We start from the raw sequence: 27,790 nt of genomic DNA, 5'->3' as shown, positions 1-27,790 counted from the left end.
TGATGTGAATTCTGTGTTCAAGGCTGCTCATTCAGCTGTTTCTGTTCAGTTTCTGTGCATAGCTAAGTGAAATAGTCCTCAGGCTACCCAAATCTAAAAGGTATCATTAATTCTTTCACAAATAAATGTGGTAGAAATACAGTGTCTACCACTTTAAATCATCAGTTCAAAGAAAAGACCAGTCAAGCTGAAAATCTAGCGAATGGGGTCAGTATGTTGTGTGAGGAAAAAACATAGTTCCGTTAAGAGTATGAAAGCAGTGAGAAGAATAGGAATAGAAGCTGGAACAGTTATTAATATTTACAGTAGTAAATGAGCAATAAAACAGTTACGTATTATTGCATTTCTTCATGGTAGTCACACTTCTGAACAAGTATGATGTACATACCATATGCACAGAGCTAAGCAAAAATTAGAGCAATGCAATAATCAACTCTGAGGAGGAGATCCCATACTGGTGGTGACAATGGTTTTTCACTTACCTAGTTGGGTGCTGAGGGATGCCATCCTGTGTTACTCTGGGTTGTGTGGTCTCAGAATTGCCCTTTTGCTTGAAAAAGAGCATATTATTACAAGCTTTGTACCAAGATAAATGCCGGGACTTGTATAAATTGGATTTAGATTTTTTTTTTTTCACATCTGTAGAGGTGTGGGAGAAGGGAAGGAGAAAAAAGAGTGCAAGAAAAGATTAGTTTATTTAAAACTTCATGAATGCCAAATTTCGACTAATTTTCTTTCTAAGTAGATCTGTAGTGCATGTCATTACCCACCCTTTTCCTTTTAACGCAATTAAAGGCATACCCTGTGCTAAGAGGGAGGTTCTTGGTGTTACCCCTCTTGCAGTCACTCCTCTCATGGGCCAGGTGAATTTTATAAATAGTGTACAGAAATTTTCCTTATCTTCCAAAATGAAGTATTAATAATTTAAAGATAGAAACAGCTGTTGGTCATAAATTAAACCCAGCAATTAAGGAAAATGAAGCTGTGCAGGTCTATGTGTATGAAGATATGCTCAACATTGCATTGCTATTGACATGATAACTTAAACTCGGCCATACTTTTATGTACACAACTTAAATATTCATCTGATAGCTCTTGGATCACTTGGGCTCAGCAGGAGAGGAGAGGCTGTGTCCCTACCGTTGTCTAGGTAGATTTCTACCAAGGATACTTGTTCTCATCCACATGTCCTACCTGGAAGCTGTTGGCTAACCTGTAGTCCACAAGGCTGGTTTCTCACTCAGATGAAGGCTGTCTTACTTCAGCAACATAGCACATCAAAAAATTTACATCTGTGTCAGTGAGAAAAATGAAACGTCTCTGTCATTTCAAGTCTCAGCAAGTGCTTGGAAGTACTAGACTAATATTGGAGCATGAAACCATTACCAAGTGCTGACTGAATTTGTTGTAAATGCTTGACAGCCAGTTTTGAAATTTTGTTGGTGGTGTTGTTTTTAAAAAAAATAATTAAAAGAATGGCTTTGTATATGTTACTGAGAGGTATTCTGCAAACACTAGATGCCGTGGGGTAATCAATATTAAGATTGTCAAAATGTTAAGGACCTCATCTGAGTATAACATACTCCATTTTAAATGAGTAGTGAGTCATCTGGTATTGTAGTAATTAATCTGGTGTAAATGAGATTAAAATCAATATCAGATTAGTGGCTAATGAGACGCCACTGATTGGTCTGGGTGTGATTTCAGGGACTGGGGAGAAATTCCCATGGCCTATTCTGCTGTGCAAACTTTTCTTTGTTCTTTCCACTGTTTTCTACTGCGTTTTTTCTCTGTGCTTGAATTTGCAAGCTCTCATAATTTATAAGTACAATTGAAGAGCTCTCGTTAGGAGAGAACATTTCAAAATTGCCTTGTAATCTCTACTAGGAAAAATAAACCTGAAACCAGAACAGATGGAGAAAATTTATATTTATTATATCGGTCTTACAAACTCAAATCTTCCTGATACTGATGCAGTTTGCTTATATTCTTACTGTTTTTTATTGAGCCCCAATTCTGTCTGATTTTCTCACACACTTGCTTTATTGTTCCATGTTCCTTGCATTCAGGTTGCAGTGCAGCTGGCTGACAGATGAGGGGGAATTGCATTTGTTTTTCTTTGAACAAACTGTATTAATTATAATGCCTCCCACTGGGCTTGCAGTTTGCTTTAAGTAGCACATATCGTTAGCTTTTAAAAACCGACAGGATCATAAACTTTGTATTATTTTATCTAAAATGGTGTATGATTTAAATGCAGGGTATAACCACAAGGCAGAACAGCAAACCTGCACTCACAGTTCTGGGTACTACAGAAAAATGTGGTTTTCTTCCTGAGGAAAAAGCATCTGTATTAATTAGAAGGGGTAAGAAGTTAATTTAGTTTTGGTCAGCAATGCAGGTTAATTGTTAACTGTTTGTCAGGAGCAATCAAAGTGAACATTAATGCAGTCTTAACAGATGTGTTCTTTTTCATATACATGTATATATATTACTGGAGAATAGGTTCCTGGCATGTTTTCTTCCTGCCAAAAAGGTTTTGGTAATGAATAGCAGACTTCATGCATGGACACATTGTGGCTTGAATAGTGGAGGTCTGTTTCTTCTGTTTCTTCTGTTTCTTGATTTTTCAGCCTAGTTCAGAATATTCTTCTAGGCAGATGAAAGCACTTGCTTGCATATTTTTATGATATTTTAATGATCAGGAGTTTGTCAGAGTGAAGGGTGAAAGGAAAATTCCAGGATACCTAGTTAACTATAAGGTATCCAAAAAATAGTAAAGAGCATGTACTATGTGTTTTATAAGGGTGTCATTAGTTACAGGAGAAAGTCAAAGCCTTGGGCTATTTCCATGCAATTCAGTCTGAGTTAGGGTTTATTTAAGTCACCCCTTGAAGTGTTAAAAATTCCATGTATAGGATGGATAGGAGCTTTCCTGTGCTAGAAAAGAAGGAATTTGGATAAGGTATTTAAGGTGTTTATCACACACCATGCATTGCCATGCAAATGCTTATGTTTTGTGGCATGTGTTCACCAAGTATAAATAAATAGAACCGATGAAGTTGGTCTGTAGGCTTCAGATGAAAGGAAATTTTCCTTATTTAAGAAAGTGTTTGCCTTGTATGATGTAATGCAGTAGATTTTTTCACTCAGTCCCTTATTTAAAAGCAGTGCAGTATAAAGGATTGTTAAATAAGGATGTACAGTTCATTAAGTGAAATGCTTTGTATCCTGTTAGCAGTGAAACAACAAGCAACTAGTAAGCAAATGAATAATTACATTTAGAGTTTCAATAAAGAAACTATGCCAAAGACAGACAGAAAGATTGTTGCTAATCTATCCTCCATGTGCTGATGGTAATGGTGGAGACAACAGGATGAGAAGGATGTGGTTTTGAAAGATCTGTGCCGCTGTATAGCAAGCAGTTAGTCCAGAAAGGGACCTAGATTAATGCAGCTGAAGTGTTCTGTATCTGCTTCCATTTGGGTGGAGCAAAGCAGTTTGGCTTTGGTTTCACACATGTATCTGACTGAGATGCTCTCAGCTGGAGTTCATTTACCAAAGACTCCCAAGGTGGAGGGCTCACGTGCACAAACAGGATTAATTTCTGCCAGAAATATAACATTTGCATTCACTGACCTCAGAAAGACCCAGGATAAGCTGATTTTCCCTTTCATCCTCTATCATAGTTAGTTAAATCTTTGTTGAAGAATGGAACACCTTGGAAAGCCTTGCTGCCCTCATCCTAAAATGATTATGAGCAAAAAAACCTTAAGAAAGAACCTTGAACTCTACAGCTTCAGGGTATATGGGTGGAAACACTCTTTTTATTACATTTTATTGCTTTGTAGGAGAGAATTGGAGAGTCCTTGGGAGGGTAAGGAGAGAAAGAGGAAGGATGATGCAAAAGAGGCACGGGAGGAGGCAACTCTGTATTCCATTTTCCATAAGTAGAGTTCATGTATTTGTATTTTGCACTGTATAGAAAAGCATAAGCAGTCCTTGCAGAAGAGGTGAGACTTGGCATCTCCTGTTTCCTGAACTCTGTAATTGTTAGGCCACAACCTAAAGGTTAGGTAGGCTCAGTAACTTGGGGGAGATGAATCACACAGCCCCAATAGCCTTTGTTATCAGATGCTAGTGAAGAAGGAGAATAGAAGAATACTGATTTTGTGTTAAATGTCATAATGCTGTGGTTCTTCTACAGAATTAGCATGCAATGAAGAACATGCATAATATTTGTTCTGTACAATGAGTGTCAAGTTTGGAGTGTTTGTGTAAGATGCAGCATTAAAAAGAGGGTGTGCAGCATAGAATATGTCATTGTTTTCTCCTTGATTTCTCCAGATCCTATTATTTCAAAACAAGTTCAATTATTTTCCTGGATATGATCTCTCGGTACTCATCCTTAAAGCATCATAAGTTTATTCCCAAGGGCAGAAAACCTTTCCTTTACTGAAATTTGGCAAATTACTTTCAAAAGAATGCAGTTTTTCTGAGTCTGAAAACCTGATTTATTGCTTAATCCCCACAGAGAATGTAGAAAGTGTCATATGTTATACATTCTATGGTGTTTTTGTCTAGACAGAGTATTAGAGTAGGGTTGCAAAGATACTCAGGAACATCTGCAATTTTTAAATGCAAGAGGACTGTATTTTTAAGTACCTTCTCAGCTGCCAGTTGCTTTTCACTGCATACTTACGTGTTTTTTTAATAAATACAAATGTCTGTAGTTGGTTCCTACTAAACAGCTTTGCCCAGATCTATCACTAAGCAAGTAATTACTTTCATTGCTTGGGTTTTGCCCAGAACTAGAATCTCTGTCTGCATCTGACATACAGCCTTTGAGATTCTTGGTCAAAAATCTTAGTGCAGAAAAAGGATGAAGACATACACAGATTTTCCTTCACAGAAGTCTGGAAATCAGTGGGTGGGTTTCAGGTTGCTGACAGCTATCCCAGAAGTCCCTGTAGGACATAACTCAGGAGAGAACAGAACTTCTTATCATCATCGTGGTGGGTGTGTTCCTGGTCTCTTCCAAACCCCTGGTGTGAACAGGAAGAGACTCTGCTCAAGGTGACAATCCTCCCTCTCTTGTCTGTGATGAGAAGTGCTTTGAACTGATACCGTGTGGTCTGAAAGACTCCTCTTTCTTTGCCCTTTCTTGTACTGCCCATTGTCCCCTATGAGAGCTCTGACCATTTCACTTGGAGTGACCTGACCCTGACTCCTGTACCGAGGTGACTGAGTGAAATGGTCACAACCATGAGTCAGAGGAGAAAAAAAACCCATGTCAATCAAACATGAAGATGTTTGGAGACTTCTGCATCAGGTCCACTCTTACTGAGCTGACAAAGTTAATGCTGAATAGACTGTTTCCCTAAAACAGGTTGATTTATTTCCATCAAATACTCAGTTGCCATAGACCTCAGGTATGTTTGGATTAAACTTGTAAAACCAGTACTTCTTTGTGAGCATTGTATTACTGAGAATGATATTTAAACTGTGCCATAAGGGACAAATTCGTGTCCAGCATCCTGCCAGACTGAGAATTTTCCATTATACTGAGGTCATCCTGCTAACCTTCACTGGCTTCAAGGGAAAATAAGCTCATTTTAAACTGCAGCAGTAATTAAATCTGCATGCCTACTTGACTGATTTAATGTTTAATTAAAGCAGAAGTATTGTGGTGGGGTAGTTGAAATAAATGACTGTCAACATTTGTAAGGCTGACAGAATCTAATTTTTCTTCTTGTTTTCTTGTTCTTTTTAGGTTTTAAAAATGCTTCTTAGTATAGTATGTAGGTATGCACTGAAATATCTTTAGAACATCTGAACTAGCATGAAATTTTTGAAGCGTGTTTTCTGAGGTTTGAGTAAGAGCATAGAAGACTTCCATCAGATAAAGGTGCAGAGTACAAAAAAATTAATGAATTTCACACCAAATATTTAATTGTATTTTTGTGTATACATCTGTGTAACACTTGCTGTGGCCATTGGCAGAGCAAAGTTTCTTTGGTTGAGAAAATTTGAGACTGGTTTACAAAGAGCTTTGCAATTTTATGTGGGTAGAAGTATTTAACTGTAGTCAGTCTATGAAAATGCACAAGTGAATTTATTGTTTCACTTCACTTTTAAACTGGACATAGTAAACAAGTAGGGATTTTTCCTCATTGAATTGCAAATTATCTGTAAAACAGAAATCATTGCTTTCTGACACTGTACCAGTCTAGTTTGTTCAGAAGCTCCTAGCTAATAATACACATGTGGCTCCCAGGTTCACAGCTACTCACAGGCAGCTCGTAGTCTACTGAGACAGAACAAATACTGTATTCATTTTCTTTACTGGTAAGGGATCACTTGTCATAGGTCTTTATGATGCTTGCTGAATGAGCTTTCTTGGCGTTCTTGAGCTCTTGACTTTCAATGCTTTTTCTTATTAATTACCTTTTTAATTACTCCCCAACCACTCTGATTTTTTGTTGCAACAAGATATTGAACTGATCTACAGAAATTGAAACATTTCTACAGAATTGAAGGGTTCTACAGAAATTGAAAACAAAAGATTGTAAGAGAAAAATTACCCATTGAGTCATTGGCTTATAGAGACTGTGGAGGAGTAAGAAACAAGTGCTTTCCTAGCAAAGTTCTCTTGTGCTTTTGAAAAACTTCTATCTGATTAGAAATTTGCAAGATTTCTTGACAGATGGAAAAAATAAACACAGCAAGATTGAAGCTTTGAAGTTAAGATTGAAAAGGTGTTTGAAATTTGTTTTGTTTAAAATAATAATGAATTATAGTGGGCAAAACCCTCTAATAATGCAACTCTTATAAGATCCTAAGGACATAAGTTTAAATGAAAATAATAGTGAAATACTAAAAATAGTGGATTGAGTTACGTAGGGCTATATGGTGTGGGCCCCTGAAATGTCCTCTGGTTTGCTGAGATGTGTCATTGGTCCTCTTTGAGTACCAGTTGTGTTTTGGAAATTGCTGGGATCCCCATCCATCTTCTGTCTGTTGTCACACCATGGGATTTAGATACTTCTTTAGTTGATAGGAAGATTTTGTATTGTACAGTGTCCTTCATTAAAGACACCCAAATCAATAAATCGTAATTGATTACAGAGAGTATACTAGAAAATGTGAGGACACTTTTGTGCTTCTTGGGTCAAGTAAAAAATTTTCAGGCAATTATTTTTCTAGACCAAGTCATATTTTAGTTCTTCCCCTCTTCCCCTGCCTCTTAAGGGAGGAATTGTTCATTACTTTTTCAAAATCAATTGTAGAACTGGACATCCAAAATAATTAGTCACCCTTGAAATATTAGGCACAATGTTAAACCATAGTCAAATAAAATTCCATGTTTGAGCTTGATCTAAGCTAACAATGGCTGATAGTAGTCTCTGTCTCAAGGGATGGCATGCTAATGCACTGCATGAGAAGCCAAGTGGCACTGGGCAGGCTGGATATTCTATGGAAAGTGTAGCACTACCAGCCATATGGTACATATGTATTGGAGCAACGCTTTCTTATTTTAAATGATAAAATTTATACTAGTCCTCTATTCTATATTACTAAAAGCCATTAAAATAACATTTTGGTTATGGCACCATCTGAGGTAAAAGCACCATACTTTCAAGAATGACTGGTTTGAAAAATTTTAATTTTCAATTAAGCTTGAAAGGACAAAGTGCAAAATTAACTAACTTGCAATTAATTTCAGTAGTAATTATGTAAAAAATTCCAGGCATATAGAAGATGAGAAGCGTGGCATAATTAGTTGTGGAGGTTTTTACTGCTGTAATTACAGTGATAAATATGTATGAGGCTGTTTGGGAAAGGGAAGCACAGCAAGCAATTGTATTTAATTAAACTTTTAGCTGGCTTAGTTATGGAGACTGCTCTTTGTTTTAATCCCTTCAAGACTGCAGTGACACTCCCATTGGCAGGGTAGTTACACCCCAGAGTGTGAAAATTGCATTTTAGGATTTATTTTTCCTAGGTAGAGGTCTCCCAGGTCATCTGTCACTTTAGGAATCACAGGTAACCATTATGTTCCAATTTTACAGCTCTTGAAACTTCCATGAAAAGCCCGATGAAAGCAGATTGCACCATTTGTTGTTTGTGTATTTAAAATGTTCAGAGAGAAGGATGTAGAGTTGCACAGGTGAGCATGATGCAGAGGAACCATCAAGCACAGAGATCTTTCTTTGTGGGGTCCTTATCTACCGGAACAAAATTAGCTGAAAAATTAAAGCTATTTGCAAAGGGAGCAAGGAGTCACGCAGAACAAGTGTGTATCTGTGGTTTGGTTTGCATTTTTATTCAGCATTTTTTAGATACTTGGTATATTCCACTTATACTAAAATCCAGTGTGATTTGGTCCTTTTTTTTCTTTTAATTTTCTTTTCTAATTTGTGTTTAGACAAGTTTTTAAGCTGAGACATAAGCATATTAAATCAGCTTCCATCTTTAACATGTGAACACTGTATGCAGACAGCTTGTTAAAATACCACAGAGTGCTGGGGAGGACAGGACTGGGTTGCTCAAGGATAATTAAGTGCACCTTAAGAGTAAAGCAATAAAACTGCCTCCTCTTTGATAGTAAAGAAAAGGTAAATAATTCATTAAAGTCTTTGTGTGTGTGGAGAGCAGGGTATGGCTGATGGAAGCTGAGAACTCCCAATTTCTGATTCTGACTGACAATCTTTAGCTCTGCAGTTTGAAGTGAATCATTTTATTAATTTAAGTCTTGCTTTTTAGTTAAGGAATAGGTTTACCTATCTTGTTGGATTACTGTAACATTGATGTGATTTGCCTTTAAATACTTAAAGGAATAGTACTATAAAAATACTCTGGTTGGTCATTTGCATCTGTACTATAAAGGAGGAAATGGTTTTGTTTCTTCCTCTTTCAAATGAGATAAACTCTTAACCTTTGTTAAGAAATTTTAAGATTTTTAAAGCATTTTTAATGTAGATTTTTAAAATTGCAGCAGATGCTCATGTGTGTGTGTGTGTAAATGGAAACACGTCTCAGCTATTACAGATTATGCTCCCTAGAAGCTTTTACTCAGCCCACACAGTCCCCCAGCTTTTGTTTAAATTTAGTCATGAAGCATCATTTTACATCTTTTCTCTTCTTCCTGAGAAGTTTCATTAAATTTGTCTTGCATCTTTTCCCTTTTACCCTTGTTCACCTTGTTCTGATCTGCCCAATTATCTCAGAATTAGTCACTGAGCTTATTTTTTATAACCCGTGGCTATTATAAATACTTCAGTCATATCTCCTCTTAATAATATTTTCTCAATCCTAAACAAAGCATGCTTTATTATGTTCTCTTGATATTTAAACCCTATTTCCCCCATTCATCATCTTTGTTTCTCGTGCTGTACTCTCCATCAACCTAATTCTGTCTTCAAGTAAGCTGGCCAAAATAGACTGCCAGTGTTCAAACATGGTTTCATTGGGGTTTTGCAGAATCATGCCATAATACATTAATACCCTTTCCTTGTGATAAGCCAGTTTTCTATTAACCTTCTTTACCACTGCTGTGCATTAGCCGAAGTTTCTGTCAATAAAGGTTCGTTCTCATGTGACACATTAGCTAATTCAGTGCCTTTTAAACGATGCTAAGCTGTACTAATCATTATTATTTGCCTCCAGTCTTTTCATGTAGAACGAGAACTATAAGTATGCCACCAAAAATCTCTTCATTTGCCCTTGCATACAATAATTATCTTGACATAGTGATTAATAATTATGATTCTTGCCTCTTAATACAAATTTTAAAATAAATGTTTCTTTCTTGCATTGTACACATGCTTTTCATATCAAGAATTGCACAATTGGGTATGACTAGTTTAGTCAGTCAGCCAGGGTCAAAGGGAAAATAAATGTTTCCACAATCTCTCTGGAAACAAAAAACAAGACTATGTCTTCAGCAAGAATAAAATCTGGCACTCTCACATTCATTAGGCTGCATTTGTCAGTGCTGAATAAACAACCTTTCATCAAGTGCAACAATTTTCTTCATTCTGTAATTAAAGATTTTTTTTTTTTTGCTTAATTTATTTATATGAAAACTTGCTGAAGTGAGACCAAAATTTTTATAATGTGTGTTTCAAAAAAAAAAAAAAAGGTTCTGGATAAAGTCCCAGGTACTATAATATCTGGATTTACTGTCTGAAATGTTACGCTGAGTCCCTCCACAGGGGAAAGGTGTCCAAGTGTCCTCTGCACTCTAAAGGAGGAGATGAGCTCCTCCTTCCTTTCTGAATGCATGGGTAGCTTCTGAGGCTTATAGAATTTATTGATTTGTCAATGAAGTATGAACTCCTGCTGAACTTGGGAGAAGAATGGGATCATGTAACAAGTGATATAAAATTCTTTACGAGAGGACCTCTATCCTCATTGTTAGAAGGCGTTTTTCATCTTTTTTCTGTTTATCTGAAGACAGGTTTGATAGAACCAACACAGGTTTGTCAGCTTACCAGGAGAAATAACCCAAATTTAGGTTTTATGGGGTGTTTTGGGTTATTTGATTGGCAGGGTAAAAGTGTTGTTATTTCTGACTACAGGCTAGTGTATACATTCAGGACTGTCAGAGGTCTCAGGGTAATTCTGAAGCACATCTAGACCAGTGTTAGCTTGAGGGCATCTGTTCCAGTGCTGCATTCTCCTTGCCACTTATTGCACCTCACACCAGAGCTACAGATGTAGGTAGTAAGTTAATGTGGTGCTTTGCCTTTGGGGTAAGTGGTTCAAATTTAACCTGGACTGTAGATACTTAAAATGTAGAGGATTTTTTATATCAGAAAAACATTTATGTTCAGAAGAACATTGAGAAGCTCTCCTGAGGACATTCAGGAATGATAGTCCTATGATAAAACCATCAGAGTGGTCAGTGTAACTGGAAATCTAAAGGCATGGAGGCACATGGTGCTGATACTGTTGATTCACTCACAGAGGTGACAGCTATAGTCAATTAGACATATGAAATAAAGCTGTGATTTCTCAAGTTAGTCATTTAGGACACTTCCCTGCAGTGTTTGAAAGCCTTGCACTTATATTGTTAGAGCAGGCATGGTTTTGATTCTCATTAATTTCAAATTTTTGTATTTAAAAATATTAAAAGCCTCCCTGCAATGTTTCCTTCAGCCTAAACAATCCCTTCTTGGTAGTTAATGTCTGATAAATCATGTTGTTCTCCATCAAGCTCTGATTCACCTTTGCTTTTTTAAGTGTGGTGTCCTGAGCTGGATAAATACTCCAGCACACACACCTTGCCAGAGCTGGATTCTGTTTGGGTTGTATTTTTCACTGCCAGTGAACATGCTATTCCCTGCTGACGCCTAACTACATGCAATCCTGACCATTTCTGCTATTTTAAAATCATTTTTAATTTCGATCTCATCTAGCAGGGTTGATGTTGCCTAACAGCAAGCTGAGTAAGCACTCTGTCATTCAGGTAATTATTGAATAGTTTCAGGTTCAGAGCAGAGCCTTTTGGACCCCTCTGAAAAGCTTTCAATTTTCTAATGAGCCACTGGCAGCACAGCCTTTGAATGTTTCCCTCCCATTCCCTATTTTCAGTGTCATCTTCTCTGATCAAGTGAGATTTTTATCAGAGGATGAAAAGCACATGTTTATCTTCTTCCTGGTGTTAATGCCTTCCAGATGCTTGTTAGTGTCCCATTTGTTTACACTAGCTTTCAATTGAAGCATTTTTTCTTTTTCTTCTCTTTGCCTCATTTGCTTCTCTGTTCTTTCTTCCTCCCTCACTCTTTCTCTGGCATTTGACACTCTGGGTCTTGTGATCAGGAAGGTCAAAAAGGGCTGTGCAATAGCTACTTTCATAGCCAATTGCTGCCTTCTCTGCTGTTGTATTTTGCTCTTTTTTTTTTTTTTTTCTTTTGTATGTATGTACATATAATATTTAAGGAAACGTTTAGAATTTGATTTGGAACCGGGTACAATTGTCAAGACCTTCCTGAAGATGGAACCTGATCACAGTGAAGCTACTGAGGCCACTCGCTGTTTGGCAAGAGTTTCTCGAATTTACAAAGCTTGTGGCTAAAAGGACGCATTAGTTTGTATGTCAAACAATTGTAATGCAAAGTCAGGATAACTTTAAGAGGCAAAGCATCTCATAATGTAACTTCACACAGGTGGGTTTTCAGTTGGAGCCAAGGACTGAGCTTCATCTTGGTTTGGACTGAGTGTCTACCTACATCACACAGTTGTTGTAGTCTTGTTTTCCTCTCCAGTGTCCTTTTGATTCCTAGAGCCAGAGGGTAGCCTGCAGGCTCTCGCTGGAGAGGATTTGCTACTGGTTTCTTCTGTGGCAAGCTGGAGGCAGTCATTGAAAGGGCATTGAGTAGGTATGAATGGGTGATGTGAAAGGTGACCCTGGGAAAGGGTTTAGGTGACCTGGAAGGTATTGTCTGTCTCTGCCGATTTGTTTCTTTTTTTCACTCAGGATCACAACCTGCTCATGGTTCCTAGATTGTTAGTATCTTGAACAAGTGAAGCTATGTGTATTGTGTATCTGGCAGCATCTCTTCTTCACGATTCTAGAAAAAGAATAGGATTGACAGTGTGAATATGTAAAATAGGGCATGGACATTGTACTAACACTTTTACAAAAATCAGAGCCATTAAAATACAGTTCTTGAACGATTAGACTAAATTTATAAACTGATTATAAACTTACTCTACAATAGATTTAAATCACATTTAAGCAGTATTTCTTGCCATGTGTACCTGACTGCAGGCTCCATAAATCCTGCACTGCATTTCTTCAAGCCTTATTATCCTTCTTACACTCCAGCTGTTCGTAGCACTGATCAGCACCCAGGAAAAAGTTAATGTGCACATTCTAGCTGAGCACTGTGTATCTCTTCTTGTCAGCCTCCAGAATAAACACTATAAAAATGCAATTCATCTGTCCTGCACAGCATCCCACATTCAGCTTTTTCCAGGCATTCTGTTGAAATAACAAGCATTTTTTTCAGGCATATAGATCACTCAAGATAATTTTGTAACGGTTTTGCAATGGTTGTAATTTAGTTTCAGAGTTGATAGAGGATAAAAATACAAGTGTTTCATCCACGAATTTTCATTTTAATTAGTTTACTTTTTGTTTTTATTTGTGGGGTTTCTCTGCCTCTTAGATATTCACATGATTCCAAGTGGAGTGTGGTTAGTGGAGTGTGTCATTGAAACTTGGATTCTAAACACTTGGGGAATAGGAAAGGCAAAGCCGCCCATGGCCTTTGCCAAACCTGTTTTCCTTCATACTTTTGACTTGGAACTGTACTTAAGACCTTACAAAATTAATCAAGGTAAGGCCTACCTTTGCACTGTCAGGGAGCTGATACAATGTCTGGACAATGGCTCAGAGCTCCAATTAACCTTTGCAGGAGGAAGACAGGTCAGTGCACTTGCATGTAAATTTTCCAGTGTTGCCAAGGTTATTTGGTAGAAAATACTATGCTTTAGTTGAAGTGAAGCTGATATTACAGAATCAAAGAATCTCTAGGGTTGGAAGGGACCTCTTGAATGTCTCCAGAGAAGGAGATGCCATGATTTCCTTGGACAGCCTGTTCCAGTGCTCTGCCACCCTCAATGTAAAGGAATTATTTTCTCATGATGAGGTGGAACTTCTTGCATTTTAGTGTATGTCCATTACTCTTAAATATTGGAGACTCAATACACCTGGGTCTTGCTGGTTGAATTTCACAGTTCTGTTAACTTCTCCATTAAGACATTATATTGTTTTAATTTCCAAAACTATCCTATACTCCTCATTGGTACGCAAGAGATTACACAGCAACCAAAGACCCCAAACTTGGACTTCTGTGCAGTTGGGGAATACTGTTTGTGGCTGGAACAAGGTGAGACTGAAACATCTCTTGGGAGGCTGGAGGAAAGAGCAGACTGTGCTTTAGGATCAATGGCTATTATCTCCAGTTTAGCCAACTTGCTTGAACTGGCACTAGAGCCTGGGAGCTGTGCAGTTGTCATGTGTCCCGGCAAGAGCACTACAGCATGTTTATGCTATGAAGATAATACTGGTTTTGTTTCTTTGAAGTGAATTCTTGATTTAGAAGCTTAATCTACCCATCTCTAACTGATGGGTGCAGTTAGAAATTTTCCTTCTGCAGAGCAGGTTTAATTTAGTGCTTGGGAGGGGCCTATAGTAGCACAAGCCCCTAAAGCTTTCAGTGCCCCAGTCTCTTCCTGAGTGGCATCTTCCTGTCATAAAATGTTACAAGAACTTTATAGTAACCAGTTTCGTGATAGCCTTCTTGATGGTGACCCTCCATTTGCAAAGGAGAAAGAGGAGACTAACAAGACAAAGTTTTTCCTTTTTATGTTCTACCCCTGCTTTTGGGCCTGTTTTTTTGTACTGGCTATGGTTTAATCAAAGTACACCACTGTCCTATCACGTGTCCAGGAACTGCTGCATAGATCAATGCTGGAGTAATCCTGAATTACATATGAGTAACACTTTAATTTCCTCCTTGGGCTCCATCCAGATGCCAAGTCTGGACCTTTTGTTTTTGTGCTTTATGGCAGGTTTTGGCTTTGCAGGTTTTTACACTGCTGCCAAGTTAATTTTAGAACTTTGGTTGCTATGACTACTGCTAAGTATTTCTTAGTTCTCTACTTATTTGCTCAGTTTGCTGCTTTTCTTTTCTTTGTGTGTGTGTGAAGTGCATGGAGTAATTATCCTACCCTGCAGAAGATAAAAAAGAATGGCATGTGAGAGGTGAGGCTCTTGATCTTTGGGCTGACTCAGCTGCTCTTTTAGAGCAGCTGCAAAGACTTGAAAGCGCAGCTCTTGTAGCGCGTGGTCAGGATGAGGATTTAAGTCTGGGGAGGAAGGCACTGGTAATGCACTCGTTCTGGTGCACTGAATGAGACATGCTGGCACTGCTTCTAATTCTGCTGACTGCTACTGTCCTCAGGTTTATCTGTGTCTTGCCAGCTACTTGTATAACTATATATAGTTCCAAGTCTTACACTTAGCTTTACATTCTTGGGAACAGTAACCATTGTTTTGCTCAGAAGCCTCTCAAGTGCATTATACAGAGAAATTCTGTTTCATTGTTACACTAACACCAATAGTGATGTGTGTATATATATATATATATGTATATATTTATATTCTTCATATCAAGAGGTCCTACTGTGTTTATGCAGGCAAGGTTACGGCTATCTTTCCAGTCATCTTAAAGAATAGGTAAAGACGGAGCATGCAGTGGTATTTAAGACTTCTGATTGATACATGAAACACTTAGACTTTTCAAGAAAATGTAGTTCTTGTCAGTATGAAAGAGCTTTGGAGAGTGTCCTGAGAAAGTGAGAACATCACTATCTCGTTTTCAGGTAGGAATAGCTGGGCAAGGAGCCAGGCAGAGGTGGAGAAAATTACCTGATGGACAACTTCAGGAGCTGGGAATAGATCCACCCTTTGCTCCAGCTTCTTAGATCAAGGGCTGTTCTGTTTGCTGTGGTTCTGGTCTGTGGGCATTAGGGGCACTTGTGATTAGCAGGGAGTTAAACACAGGATCACCTTGGTGCCATTTGAAGCCAGGATATCTGTGCAGATGTTTATTGTCTATCTTTGTCTGTGAAGCCATCACTGCTACAGACATACCTGGAAGGAACTTCATCCTTGTGCCTTCCCAGAAATCTTATCCATTTACCAAGTACCTGTTAAGCAAAGGTAATCATATTGTATTCCTCTGGCCAATTCTCATAGATAAGGTCTGTTTAGTATGTGTAACACCTCCATTAGTGAATCTCCCTTCTGTGCCTGAAACAGAGAAAGCCATAGCAGGGGAAAAACATGCTTTGAATGCAGTTGAAAACAAATCCTTTTCTCTGGTGTCTATGGGAACTGTGAAGCTGTTCAGGAGGAGAACAATGGTAACCTAGCATGAGACTTCATGAGGTCAAGGTGCCGTGTTGTCTGAGAGAGTTCTTGTTTTTAACACTGAGAAGGGCAATAGGGAAAACAGATAACTCAGTTAGGAAAACATCTCTAGAATAAAGAGTACTCTGAGAGTTCAGTTCACAAAATCTATGTGAGACTTGTTTTAGTGGTATATAAAATCATCAACTATGAAAAATTTAATGAGAGTTTTGGGAGACTTAGCTGGATGCCCTAGGAACTCCAAACACAGAAAGTAAATAATGTGCAGAGGCTCTGCCTGTCTGCATTTGATTTTTGTTGTCTTTAACCTTCCAAGCTGCAGCTCTGCACTTTAACCAGTTGGAATTTAAATGTGTTGTTACAGTAGCATCTTTGTTGGAGATGGACCGTGACTCGTGCTCATTAAGGCTACAGATGTCTGCTCAGATTATGTATTTCAAAAGCTTTTTCTCCAATGAACTGTGAAAAGCCAGGCTTGAGCAGAGGATTGTGAAAGATAAAATAATAGCCTCCCATCCCTATGTCTGGCAGCCTTAATGCAGTTAGTCTCAGATCTTTTTTTAAACTTTGAGACAGCAATTTTGTTCACAGTCAACAAAATAGACCTCTGAGCACAACCCACTATGTTTCCTTTATCAGTATTTTCCTAAATTATTCACTAGGCTTTTTTACACTCCAAAAATCTCTAATCTGTGAATCCAGCATTTTCCAGATACTAGGGTTTAATAGGCATAAGTGACATTGATAAACTGTTTATATGTGGCATGATAGAAAACGGATCTTCTTCAGAGGAAAAAAAAAGCACGAAATAATAAATACTCCATGAATTTAAATTAAATTTGCTTGCCCACTCACTCTTTTTCATGAATTTGCACTTAGTAGCAGAGCAGACAGAACTTTTTAAGCCTACCTGGATAATTCCTGCTTCTCCTGGGAGAGGATAACTGAATTACCAAGAAATTCAGTTCAATGACTTCTGTGATGTGTAAACATTTGCTGAAAGTTATTAGAGCAGAGCTAAAGAGTAATGGATTTTGTTTCCTTAAGTAGTCATGCATGTCCAACTGAGAGTTTTCAAATGTTCTCTATATCTCACCTTCTCCCTTTTACATCAAATGCAAAATGGATACAGATTCATCAGGCAGTCTCAGCTCAGTACACCTCATTCCCTTCCAAACCTTTGAATATTCACCAGACTCTAGAAAAAACCAGAATGTTATCAAGGAATTCTTAAAAGTTGCTTACTTTGACATGATCAGGTATATAGAAAGAAAAAGCAAAAACTTGATGTAAAAGTCTCCTGTATACAAAATTACCTCATAGTTCTGCTACTTTTGTTTTAGCTGTGCCATAGAGCAATTTTCTTACCAAAGCATTTCTTTGGAAAGCCATTGTGGGCAATTCACATCTCTAGGGCTGTAAGCCAAGCAGTGTTGATAGGCTCAGCTAATGTTACTTTCATCTTCTGCAGGTTTGGATTTAGTGACCTTGTAGAAAAGAGAGATTAGGTACAGGTTGGTCTTTCATGGAATAAATTATATCACAGCCAAAGTGAAATTCCACTGGACTTCACTTTGTGAGCACAGCTTCCTAGGAGACCTTAAGATTATATCTTCTTGGCCCAGAAAACCCACCAGTAATGCAAGAATAATGTTATTGTGGTGAAAGAAGACTTATTTTCAATAACAGCTTCCTAGTTAGAACTGCATCTCAGGTACAGCCTGTTCCTGGACAGGTGTAAAGACTGTGTGTGTTTAGGGAGCTGGATTCTTTGTATGGGGACGGTGTCTCTAGGCAAATCCTCAACACTGCCTGGGGTGCAAGAAAGAGCACTTGACAAATGAACCAGATTCTTTCCTCTTCACAGGATGTATCTGTACCCCCCTGTGCTGCTTCATGTTAGAGACACATGGTCTAGAATTAGCTGAACTGATGGAGATGCCAATTCCAATCCCAAAGGCAATATTGCTGTGTTGGCTGGTTCAAAGGTTGCACCAGACAGCACTGTTCAAACCAGCACCCTAATAGCTCTGCTTCTGGTTCAGAGACCAGAGCTGTAGGCATGCCCTTAGATTGCTCTGGGTTTCAGAGAGACAGTGAACTAAATGGGAATACAAGAAACAGATCTAAACACCCAAAAGGAATAGAGTTACTGGTAAATAAATGATGTTTCATTAGCCACAGTAATCCCAAATCTTCAAAACAGCATGTTAACTGCAAAGGTATCATAAATCTCTGCAAAATATGTCTATGGTTGTTGTATGAAAAGGATTGTAAAACCAGATAAGAGATGTTTTGTTTCACAGTGTTCTAAAGCTGGTCATCAGATCTCATCTGACTTTTGACAAAGCAGGGGGTTTTTTTCAGCAGTCTAGTTAACTTGTTTATATTTATAGAACTGGTTCTTGTGGGACCTAGAAGATGCTATCCAAAACAGGTGGATAACTTTAAAAGGTTGGGAAGAAAGGTTGATGGATAATTCACTTCTCATTTTTTCTCCCTTTTAGTAAAATGGGGATTATACAGAGAAGAGACTGTGCTGCTGCAGAATGACCCCATGGTAACTAATTAGGTCTCATCAGGTCTGCAAAGCATCCTGTTTTCAACCTTATGCCAATGCACTGTAATCAGTGAGCCAAGCTGAATGAGAGTCTTGTGGTATTTCACTGGGATGTCATATTAGATTTGCCTTCCTTGCACTTGCTGCAGGTAGTAGTATTCATCCATGGGTCAGTCCTTGCAAATAAACTTCTTAATGTTTGCATAAAAATGATCTGCTTGTCATTATATTTCCTGTGCTGGCCCTTGTCTGTGATACGTGACATGAATTCATTTCTCAGCTGTTGAATTTAGGGAGTGTATTAAAGGAGCCAGAGTAATATGTGATGAGCTGTAATTAAAATTACTAATGCATGTCAATTCCTTTCCTTCCTTCTGCTTTCATTTATATTCCTCATGCAGACTTGGTTCACTTTGCTGAGTGAGCCAGAGACCAAATGTTGACTTGAAACAGTGATTTCTGCTTTCTCTAGCACAGTTGCACAGGGAAATAATAAAGTTAGCAAAGATCCTCCCTGAGGTGTTACACTAAGTATCAGGAAAAGTCTGGCTTGCAGCTGGCCTGCAAAGCTCTGGCCTGTGGTTGTAGTGGCATCATCAGTGGAACAGCTCTGGCTGAGTGGTAGTTTTCATAGTTGGTTTTCATAGTGGTAGTTTTCATAATCGCATAATAGTTTGGGTTGGAATGAACCATAGAGACCATCTTGTTCTGACCACCTGCTGTGAGCAGGGACACTTTCCACTGGACCAGGTTGCTCAAAGCCCTATGCAGCCTGGCCTTGAACACTTCCAGGGATGGGGCATCCACAGCTTCTCCAAGCAACCTGTTCCAGTGCCTTGCTACTCTCACAGTGAAGAAATTATATTTTCTCTGTTCTGATACAGTCTTTTTTTCCATCTCTTCTTAAGAAAGTATTTGTGCTTTAGAATGGAAATGTTTAAAGGATTAGCCATTTTATGTTGTATTATCTTACTGAGAAATGCAGAAGCTATTTTTAGTGATGCTGGAATTTGTGGTTTGGTGTTTAACTATGGAAGTGAACTACCAACATCAAATATTGAGAGAGATACCTGAAGCATCTTGATGAAAACAATGGGTGCTTGAGTAAAGGTCTTCCACTATGCTGGGCACAGTTAGCGTGTATTTCATTATCTGTTGTTAGAGAAATATGTTAGTGGCTCTGTTGCAGTTCTGAATGACTGAAAAGCAGTTTTGCTTGATGAGGAAAAGAAAGGAAAATCATATGCCAAGACTTACTGCACCAGCCTTCTGCAGTAGGAAATTAAGAATTTGGAGGGATCGTGCTCTTGTAATTGTGTGGATTTGGGGTTCTATTTGTTTGGTTTGGTTTGGATTTTACTCAGCCTCATATTTTTCTTGAGGTAGATGAATGTCAGAGTAGCCTTTTTGAGGCTATAAGGAATTACAGGCTGCACAGAAAGAGAAATTCCTGCCCAAAAATGTATTACTCAATGGCTGCATGACCCTTGTGAACATGGGGCTTAAATGGTGTTAGGGGAGTGTAAAATAAAGAAAAAAACCTGCAAGTGTTGAGCCTTCTACATCTCCAATTGTAGTGAGCTTTCCCAGGTGCAGCTGGGAGATACTGTGGTTGTGGCTTGGAACTGGGTGTCTCACCTCTGGAAACAAAAGCTGTAACCTTAAGTAGGGGTGGGGGTCATACTCACGTGATAATGCTCATGCTTCCTACTCCGGTGTGTATTTTCCTCTTTCTCAGCTTGTCTCTCCCTAGTAGTTTATGTGCTGGCACTACTGTGGGTGAGCATGGAATGAGGGATATTCTGCCAATCTTCAGTTTCCATGCATGTGCTTTTAATAAGCTCATTTTTCACAATGTGAAGGAAAAAGGAAAACTTTCTTTTGTCACTCAGTGTGTTAGCAGAAAACACAGCACAGGCCCAAAGCAGTTTCATATTGCAACCGGTCTCAGGCTTCCTTCCCCCTTTGTCTTGCAGAGGCAGGGAGCGGCCAAGACTACGTGACCTCTGAAAACCAGCTGCTTTACTACCCGAGCATTACCTATGCCATCATTGGCAGCTCTGTCATCTTTGTCCTGGTGGTGGCATTCCTGGCCTTGGTGCTGCACCACCAGCGCAAGCGCAACAACCTGATGACACTGCCGGTGCACCGCCTGCAGCACCCGGTGCTGCTGTCCCGCCTGGTGGTGCTCGACCACCCGCACCACTGCAGCGTCACCTACAACGTCAACAACGGCATCCAGTACGTGGCCAGCCAGCCCTACCACAGGCCCGTGGACCTGGACTCCCCGCCCTCCTATTCAGAGGCCGTGCTCGACCAAAGGTATGTGCAGGAGCTGATGCTGCGCTCACCAGAGCGTCCCTCTACTGCTTGCAGCGCAGGTAGTCTGTGCTGATGCTCCCCACTCATTGCTGCTTTTGACACAAGTCCAGTGCTGCGCTTCTGTCACCTGCACAGGGTCAGATTTCAGTAAATCTGAGCTCCTGTATATGAAAAACTCATGGTCTTTCAGTTCCCTTTACTGTTACTGATGTTAAAGGGGCAAATTTGAGGCAAACTCAAGTCGTGTTCTTCTAGCACATGTTGGTAGTAAGGTTTTGAGAATGGCAAGAGAATGTATCACTTGTCTAGTAGTGATAGCCTGTGTGCCAGTCTGGAGTCAAAATGTGAAAACTGAATTTGGAGTTTCACCAAAAAAACCCAGCTAAGTTGGAGGTCATAGCACTGAAAAAATACAGCCCTGTTCATTTATGGTAAGTATACAAAGGTGAGAGAGTTCTTCAATTCTTGTATAAAGAAATTGTATAATAATTCTGCTCTCCAGTGCTTCACCTTTTACCAAGAGAAGAAACTCTGGAATGGAAAGAACTCACTCTTCTTAATTTGAATAGCTAAAAGTGCTTTGAAGTTTGGTGTGGGTGTGGCTTGGTTATGATGCTTTTGTAGTTATGTAGTTATGACACTGGCTTTATTTGTGATAATTAACCTTCATTTTAGCCTCTGTCTGTAAAGTCTTTCCAAACAAGACTTGTAAGCAGATATCCCCTCTACATAAAAAGGATATGGTACCAACTTCAACAATTCTGATTGTTCACTATCACCCTGTTGGTATTTTTAGTACGAACTGTGGGATTAGAGAATAATAGTAAATTCCTATTCTCTACTGCTTTAGGCTGCAGGTCTCTTGTCTTAATGTTGACTTTCATAATAATGATATCTTTCATTATTAAGGACAACTAAATGAGCAGGCATCCAGATTGTAATCACTTCTCACCTGAGCTGATAAAACCATCAGCAGTTTCAGAACTAATTGCTGCTGTTATCAATCTGCTCAACCCTTCAGTCCCTTTACTTGCTTGCTATCAGAACCACAGAACAGTTTTCCTGAATGCAGTACTCTTCTTGCCTGTGCCTACTTAACAGTTGCTCTGCATATGATCTCATGACAGCCAAAGTGATTTGTCAGTGTGGAGAATTCAGTTTGTTATTTATTTGTAGACTGTAAGCCATTAATCTCTGTCACTTAGTGGAAGTTTCCTTGGAGCTTTCTTCTGTTCACGTCATCATTTATAGGTGTAAATCCACCACTTAATGTTACTTCTTTTAGTGTTTTCTGTGATGCAAACATTAAACAGAAAAGTTTTTTACCTTTTGCACGGCTGTCTTTGAAACAGCTTTGTTGGAAGTCCATAGCCTTTTAACTCAGCGTCTGAATTCTTAAGCAGGCTGTAATTACTATGTTGCACCTTGGCCAGAAACCTTGCTTCCCATTGGTGGTGTGATATTTTGAAATTACCTGAATAATGTGAGCAGGTCTGAGATCTCTTAATATGTGTCATAACTGAAAAGCTAAGAAATACTGTTTGGGTTTTTTTCATCATTGGAATACTATGTACTATCTTCTGTCACACTGTTTTCATTAACTTCTTACTCTGTTGTGTGTCTTACAGCAGACCACCTTGGTTTGACCTTCCTCCACCACCTTATTGTTCCGAGTCTGAATCCCCTCATCAGCCAGACCTTCCTCCTTACCGCTCTCGGTCGGGAAGCTTGGCCAGCACAGACACCCCAGCAGAGAGTCCTGTGGGCACATCCAACAGCTGGATGAGAGACATCCATGGCAGCATGGATGGGCACAGAACTCTTCTGGAGAGGACAGTAGATCAGAGTGATCAGAGTGATCCTCTGGTCAGCCACACTGCTGAAAGAGAAGTGTAACTGCTGCAGAAGTTGGGATGGCCAGAAGATATTTACTGTGTCTGTGTGGGTTAATCTGCTGTGGCTAGTAGATTTCAGAGGATGTGCCTGAATGATGACTTGCTTTGAATTCACACTGAGTTCATGTTTGAATTCAGAGTTTTGGGCTCATCAAAGGCAGAGCAAGGAGGGCTAAACTTAGTGTTTCCATACACAGTATTTCTGTGAGCAAGTTCTGGTTCAGACAAGCAAGAGAAACATCAGTGCTTTGTCAAAAGAACTGATATGATGTATTTATTGGACTGCTTACTGTATATGAATGTATATATGTCTGTGTATAATATTTACAGAAATTGTACGCAAGAGCTCTGCCAGAAGGACTCTTGTTTTCAGACTGCCTTCCAGGCTGTCAACGTGGGAGCTGTTTCTTCTTACTGTCTGGTGCCAACTGGTGGTCACTGAAGCACATGAGAGACAGTCATTCTGCTTGGAGGGCTGGTGCCCAATGCCAGCCACTTGGCAGTGCCCAAATTGCAGAAAATCCCCTACTTGACCCATCTCTGCGTGAAGGAGGTTTAAGTTTGTGAGGATGCAACAACTGTAACTAAGCAAAGGTGGTTTTTTTTCCTAGATGCCAGTATCTAGGCCAAATTTGCATGGGTTGTCTCAGAAACACCACAAAGGTTGGCTTATCTGTCAAATGTCAAGCCTGAGTACAGAGGCACTGAAGCTTCTTAAAACAAAAGAGCAAGACTTCTTTTCCTGTGTGGCATAACAGTACTCCATGTGTTCCCTCTTCAAAAACCCCATAACTATACAACAAAACAGACCTCAAAATTGTTCCAGCAAAGTCTTCAACACCAAAACTGGTGTGAGGCAAACACCCAGCACAGAAAGCTTTAATGTCAAAGAGCAGTTTGTTATATTTGTAAAATACCTGAAAGCAGGTCATGCAGTGAAGGGTGTTGGCTTTGGCATCCCACCTAGAGCATGTGTGTGTACATGCATGGATACACGTGTAGTACTGTGTGTGGGTATGTACATAGTGTATCACTTGGGCTTAGCTCTGCTACACCACAAGAACTCTAAACTGTCAAAGTTTTGTTTTTGATAAATTCATTGATTTTCATGGGGTTTGCATTATTCGCATTCATTTGGTTCATTTTGGTCTCTGCAGAAAACCAGGATTATTTATGTCTGTTCTGTCCTAAGCCTTGTAATGGTCTCCTGTCAAATGCGTTTTAGTACATCTTGTTGAATCACCACGTGAAAGCACCTCTGAGGTGAAGGTATTTAGAGTGGCAAGAAGGAAGAAGCTGTGAATTTAAATGCCACAAGTACGTACTTGTGCTCAGTATACAGAAAACAGTGCAGTGTCTTCCTCTGGTTGGCAGAAATTTGCCTTGAAAAATTACTTATTTTTGTCTATCCCACGTTTCCCACTCTTCCTATGTAAAAGAATGATGTCATTAAACAGATTTTGCTGTTTAAAGGAAGTGAAGGAAGCTGACTGCCCACACCTTCTGCTTTCTTCCTCCCCATCTTTGTGAGGTAGATTCTTTTGCCCAAAGGTTACATGCTCAGAACCCAAGAATTTGGAGTGTAGGTAAGAGAACAACTCCAGTTCAGTCTCAGTTCTCATAAATACACCTGAATTTTTAGGGAGGGGGTTAGGGTGTTGGTTTTGGGGTGGTTTTTTTGGTGATTTTTTTTTTTTTTTTCATTTCCAAGTCTATTGCCAGGATATGCAAGAGGCAGGGACCAGATAGATTTACATGCACAGGTCATTCCAGGACTGAGGACATGGTGGGGAGTCCTGGAGAATTCTAATGCTGATGGGCTGGGCTGACTTTGGAAGCAGATTAAGGGCAGCTTTCATTACAGGCTTAGGCAGCCTGTGGTGAAGTGCATTGGTGAAGATGCTCCCAGGTCCTTGCAAAGTAATGTACAAGAGTGGGTCAGATTTCATCCTTACTGAGAGCTCAAGCAATGTAATTATGTTGTCCTGCACAAAGCAAGATTTAGCTTTATTACTGGCTGACCAAAGTAATAGGCAGAGTGTTGTCATTGCACAGAGCAGACAGCTATTCTTTATTTTACAGGTAGATCAGACTCAGGTGTGTGAATGAGTTAATAGTACAGGTGGGTGCAGGGACATCTCCTGTGTTCACTGGACCCTGCTGTCTGTCTTGCCTTTCACTGAGGTTCTGCTTGGCCTCTGTAAGAGAGCTATGTTATGCTGGATCAGAATTAACCTTAATGGTTTTCTGTTGCAGTTTTAGAAACTTTATACTGGTCTTGAAACCATACCATTGAAGAATTTGCAGTAGTTTCATTGTAACCAGGTATCTTTTTAATTTAAAAATTGCCTAAATCTGTATTAGTGAAATTAAATCTGTGTGTCCAGTATCCCTCAAACAAGCCTTCCACAGGGGATTGCATTTCACCATGTGTATTCTAAGACACCAGAGGGTGTGCAGCCCAAAAACTGTGTGCCTATGGCATCTGAAAAACACTGCCTTGCATTGCTCAGAAGTAGGAAAAGAGTGAATATAGTGTGTTTCTTCTGTGTCAGTCACTGTCATATATGTACATATATATATATATATTAAAAAAGATACTCTTCCAGGATGTATATATTCATGTAACTTTTGCATTAATCCACTTGGACTATCCAGAAAAAAAGGAGAAAACATTCTTAATGGTGTGATGTTTTCCCTTCCAGCTAAGGATGTATTTATCTTTGTATAGGAATCTTCTAGTTTTTGAGAACACAACTTAAAAGGAGATTGTGCCTTTCTGGTTGAATGTTGCTTGGAAAATCTGTTACCTGCATTTCTGGGTGTTGTTACATATCACTATCTAGATATCCAAAAAAAGCAACATGGCTTGTCTTCCTCTTCATTGTTACTTATGGGGACCACTGAACTTTGAGGACTACAGTTCAGTATCTTCTTCCGAAAAGGTGTGCTAAAACTTGGAGTGCCTCATCTTACCCAAATTTTCTGGTTTGTAAAACAGATTTGCTAAGCTGGTTTCTTTGGAAATTGCTGTATCACACAGAAATTGTTTATGATGTGTCACTTCTGGTGTGTTGATACAGCATTACACTGCATTATTCAGTGGAGTCTTTGGGAAATGTGCTGATGAAATTAAATATTTCATTGAAAATCCTGCAGCTTGTTAGGCTGAAGTTAAATGTTCATCCAATGCCACGTTGATAGGGTTTTTTCTTGGTAGCAGGTAAAATTTGGATTGATCATCCTATTTGCAATTTTTCTTAACCTTTTAGTTGGATGTTAGTCATCCAAGAGTTTTCCTTTCTACTTAATATTAAAACAAATGCATGCTATTTCAAAGACTCATTCCGACAAAAGTAAAATCAATTAAAGTTTTCTTCAAGAGCCACATTCTGTTTCCACATCTGCACTGAATGGTGACCACTGTATTGAGTAGTTCTCTGTGCAGCTATTAATATATTTGAACAAAAGAGTTTGAAGAAATGAGTACTTGAGGTAGTCATTTCTTGAAGGCATGTTGGAAAGAAAGCCATTTAAAAATAAACAAATAAATGAAATTCAGGAGCTTCAAGTGTCTGTAACCTCTGCTGAAATCAGAGTGCTGTGTATTTAAAATGAAGCCATTAGTGATTCTGCTTGATAGTAATCTGAAGTTCCTTGTAAGGCAAATTATCATTTACCTCTCTGGTACTGGAAATGGAAAACTGACAGTAATGCTTTTAAAAGAAAGCCTGTGAATAATCTTCTTGGCTCTTGTCTGCAGTGACATATACAAAAACACTGACTGCATTGCAAATTTTAAATAACTCTGCATTCCTTCTTCCTCCTTCCTTGATTTAAGCCAAATCAGTTTTATTTACACCACTTCACTTTGATACAGCTAATAGGGCCCTTGTGATAGATTTAGAAACTGAGTGGAAGAAAGAGGTGACTCTCACTTTAATTAATGCTGCAGTTAGTTAATCTGGTGCTCTTTACTTTTAGACATCTTAGCAAAGACAAATGATTTTAGTAGATAAGGAAAACAATTAACAATGAAAAGGATGGGGGGGACACTGATTCTGCTTTTTAATGAATATTTTAAATTGTGTAAATGAAGAAAAAATTAACACTGTATTTTAAATCTGGTGATCAAAGGACAAGTACTGTTTTTAACTGTTGCTTATTGGAAGCTACTTTGCCCTATAATGCCTGGAACTAAAATGGTAAGACAAGGGCTTTTCTTGCAGTTCTTACTAGATCTGCAATATTTTTTCATTAACACAAGGTTATATTACACCCATGGACTAAAATATGGACTGCAGGAAGAATTTCAATACTGTGCTGGATTCTCCTTGAATGTATCCCAGTACAGGACTGTGGCCTTCATTAGTCTTTTTTTTTTTTTTTTTTTTTCCCTGATTTGAGGGGTTTTGTCAACTTGAAATGGAGAAGTTACTTAAATGCTTTAAGGGAGGTTGTATGGTGAAAGCCAACCTTATCTTAAACTTTTGTAAACTGGAAATCTTAAAAAATGTATTCTGTATTTCTGAATAAAAATGGTGTTTTAATACTGTTCACAAGTGAGCATGTCCCCTGTCTCATAAAGTCTTAGTTGTTCTAGTTTTATAGCCTCCTACTTGAGGCTTCTTGCAACTTCTTTTGCATTCCATGTTGAGTTAACTCTTTGTGGGTTTTAAATTTATTTTTTTAAACAAAGTGATGTTGGAAACTCACGTATACCTGTGTGTATAAAAATCTGCTGATTCATATGTTTCCATATTTATTCAGATGAAAATTGCTTCATACCATAATTTCTCATTTTGCTGTTCTGTTTGTGCTATCAAAGACAAGGTGTCTGAACCAGTTTTGTTGTCTGCTTTGTCACAAAGCTGGAGAGGCCGCGGCAGAGGTTGGTGCTGTGTGCTGACTGCTGTATATGGATTTAACAACAGAGCTAAAGGGCAGTCAGCATTCGCCTCTACCTCCCCCTTTCTGCCTGCCACTTCCCCAGCACTCATGACTGCAGCACAATGTCCCTGTTTACCTCCAGGTCTGTGATCCACGTGCCGGATGCGTGAGCCG

General features: G+C 39.0%; 1 protein-coding gene across 3 annotated transcripts in view; it reads left to right on the top strand.

Annotated features, from left to right (window-relative positions):
- The window catches only part of LDLRAD3 (low density lipoprotein receptor class A domain containing 3), a 104,878-nt gene extending 77,467 nt beyond the window's left edge, over positions 1 to 27,411 (top strand). For 2 of the 3 annotated variants that reach the window (XM_083864406.1, XM_083864405.1), the window contains exons 5-6: positions 20,486 to 20,831; positions 22,463 to 27,411. In XM_083864406.1, the coding sequence (XP_083720532.1) occupies positions 20,486 to 20,831; positions 22,463 to 22,727 (611 nt within the window). In that variant the 3' untranslated portion in view covers positions 22,728 to 27,411. Of the gene's footprint in view, positions 1 to 20,485; positions 20,832 to 22,459 lie in introns of all 3 variants that reach the window. The other variant, XM_083864404.1, reaches the window with a different exon arrangement.
- Positions 27,412 to 27,790: the final 379 nt, after the last annotated feature.

This window comes from Zosterops lateralis (genome assembly GCF_965231275.1).
Source record: "Zosterops lateralis genome assembly, chromosome: 6".
Lineage (NCBI taxonomy): Eukaryota > Metazoa > Chordata > Aves > Passeriformes > Zosteropidae > Zosterops > Zosterops lateralis.
Note: the sequence above shows the minus strand (reverse complement) of the source record. Positions and strands in the feature narration are given on the sequence as shown.